Raw genomic sequence first — 2,898 nt, 5'->3', positions numbered from 1 at the left:
GCCCATCGAGTCTGCACCTGCTCTTGGAAAGAGCACCCTACCCAAGGTCAACAACCCCACCCAACACTAAGGGCAATTTTGGACACTAAGGGCAATTTATCATGGCCAATCCAGCTAACCTGCACATCTTTGGACTGTGGGAGGAAACCGGAGCACCCGGAGGAAACCCATGCACACACGGGGAGGATGTGCAGACCCAATACCTTGGGTTAAATACTAATCTTTATTAGTGTCACAAGTAGGCTAACATTAACACTGCAATGAAGTTACTGTGAAAATCCCCTAGTCGCCATTGGAGCACCCGGAGGAAACCCACGCGCACACGGGGAGGATGTGCAGACTCCGCACAGACAGCGACCCAAGCTGGGAATCGAACCTGGGACCCTGGAGCTGTGAAGCAATTGTACTATCCACAATGCTACCGTGATGCCCCTTATCTGGGGCAGGGGGCAGCCAGAGACTAAAGCGGTAGAACCCCCCCCCCCAATAGATTGATATGGGTGAACCGGCAGCACAGTGGTTAGCACTGTTGCTTCACAGTGCCAGGGTCCCAGGTTCGATTCCCATCTTGGGTCACTGTCTGTGCAGAGTGTGCACGTTCTCCCTGTGTCTGTAGGTTTCCTCCGGGTGCTCCAATGGCGACTAGGGAATTTTCACTGTAACTTCATTGCAGTGTTAATGTTAGCCTACTTGTGACACTAATAAAGATTAGTATTTTACCCAAGGTATTGGGTATGAAATATTGAAGACATCTTCTGACCCCGCCGCCCCCTCTCCGGGGATGCACACGTCCGGTCCAGGGGATGGGTCTGGAGGTGACACCAGAAGTTGACTGTTTCTCGGGGCTGTGGGGTAAGTGGAAGCAAAGATTAACCCTCGACCTCCACCTGAATTCTAACCCCTGATCTGCACTCCAAGGCCTGACGTGAACTCTATCCCTAACCTTTCTTTATTCTCACGGGGATGTGGGTGTCACTGGGCCAACATTTGTTGCCCATCCCTAATTGCACCTAAACCGAGTGTCTCGCTCGGCCCATTTCAGAGTCGACCACATTGCTGTTCGTCTGGAGTCACATGTATGCCAGACTGGGTGAGGACGGCAGATTTCCTTCCCTAAAGGACATTAGTGAACCTGATGGGTTTTTATGGCAGTCGGCAATGGTTTCATGGTCACCATCGCTGAGTCTGGCTTTACATTTATTGAACCGATGATTAATTCTGCCAGTGCGTGTGTCGTATCAGAATGATGAGAAGCATTTGTACCTTTGAACCAAGCGTGAGGAGCCCTCAGTGGGTTTTAAATCCACCACCTTAACTACCCGTCCGTAACTAGAGCCACTTGAGACTAGCATTTTATTCCACATTTATTAATTGAATTTAAATTCCACCCGCTGTCGTGGTGGGTGTTTGAGCTCATGTCCCCAGAGCATTAGCTGGGGCCTCACGATTACTAGTCCAGCGGGGCTCAGACCTGAACACCAATTTTTAATTCCTTTAACCCCCCCTCCTCCCGAACGCCTAACTGACCCTGCTGATCAGACTCTGGGCACTCCCCACGATCTCCTGCTGCTGTCGGAAGTGGGGAAATGGGAAGAAGTTAAACTGAAAAATTCAAACCCTCCAGGGCCTTTTTTATTGGATGCAAAAATGTGTTTTTCTCTTGCAGGCGAAGCGGGTGTTTCTGAAATGTCAGCTCCTGCTTCCCAGGGCCACAACTGGAGCAAAAGGTTAGAAGAAGAGGAGGAGGATCCGCTGGATCAGATGATTTCCAAGACGGGTTGCGCTAGTTTCCATCACGCCGTTCAGGATTGCATGGCAGAACACCAAGACTGGCGCCAGTGCCAGCAGTCCGTGCACGACTTCAAACAGTGCATGGCGGAATACCAGCGTTTGCGAGCCAACCAGCTCAGCAGACAGAATCCCAGCCCAGCCACAAACTGAAATCGGGGCAATGTCCCTTGAGAATCAGCAACCCCCCTTTTTTCCCCCCTTTCAATCCTAAAAAACCTGAAGCTTCAGTAAGTTATGAGGGAAACATTTCGCAAGAACTCTGGCAGAAACTGTCTAGTTCGGCACAGAAACAAACCACTTGGTCCAACTGGTCAATGGTGGCCTCTAAGCACCACATGAGCCTTCCCCAGCCCTTACTGCTACATTGAAAATGAACTTGAGTCAGTAACAACTCCCTGTTCTAATGGAACTACAGGTCACAAGGTTCTGCCTGTTCTCTTTCAGAAAAGCCTGATGTTTGAGAGTCTGGACTGTATGTGTATGCACTGCTCGAATCAGTACCTCACTGCCTGGCTTCGGTCTGGAGAGAGGTCTGGAACAGGAGGAATGAAACTCTGCTAGTTACAGCCTGTCATTGGTAATGGGAGACGTTCGAAGCAGGTGGAACGAGTGGAGGCCTGACTTCCAATTGGTCAGGATTCAGGTAGCCTTCGATTGGACCTGTTCTTTTGGACAAGAGCAATTAGAAACCTACAGTGTCAAGTGATCCAATATTGTACTTTGAGAATTGGAAACCCTAACACCAACAGAGACAACCGAATACCTATGAACTAGCTTTTAAAAACATGCAATTTAATGCCAAGTCTTGCAGTGGTGAATAAAACGCCGTAACGTTTCTGATAATTGTACTGTCCTAGTCCTCATTCTGTGCCTGAGCTAATGTTACACATCATTATGCCTCTGGAATCTGTGTCAAATCCTGGTTATTTAGGCCAGAAGTGATACACCAGAACATAACAAGATTGTGCAAATAGCGTAGGAGTAGGCCCTTCAGCCCCTCAAACCTTCTCTGACATTCTGGCTGATCTAACGTGCCTTAACCCATCTTCCTTACATAGAACAGCATAGCCCAGAACAGGCCCTTCGGCCCTCGATGTTGTGCCGAAC

At 49.3% G+C, this 2,898-nt stretch overlaps 1 protein-coding gene across 1 annotated transcript; it reads left to right on the top strand.

Annotated features, from left to right (window-relative positions):
* The first annotated feature begins 721 nt into the window (after window positions 1–721).
* On the top strand, window positions 722–2,634 carry coa4 (cytochrome c oxidase assembly factor 4 homolog). The gene is made up of 2 exons (XM_072477451.1): window positions 722–852; window positions 1,667–2,634. The coding sequence occupies exons 1-2, from the start codon at window positions 804–806 to the stop codon at window positions 1,939–1,941; spliced, it is 324 nt and encodes a 107-aa protein (XP_072333552.1). The 5' UTR covers window positions 722–803; the 3' UTR covers window positions 1,942–2,634.
* The last annotated feature ends 264 nt before the right edge of the window (window positions 2,635–2,898 follow it).

This window comes from Scyliorhinus torazame, chromosome 15 (assembly GCF_047496885.1).
Source record: "Scyliorhinus torazame isolate Kashiwa2021f chromosome 15, sScyTor2.1, whole genome shotgun sequence".
NCBI classification, from domain to species: Eukaryota; Metazoa; Chordata; class Chondrichthyes; order Carcharhiniformes; family Scyliorhinidae; genus Scyliorhinus; species Scyliorhinus torazame.
The sequence above is the reverse complement of the archived record's forward strand: the minus strand, read 5'-3'. Positions and strand labels throughout refer to the sequence as shown.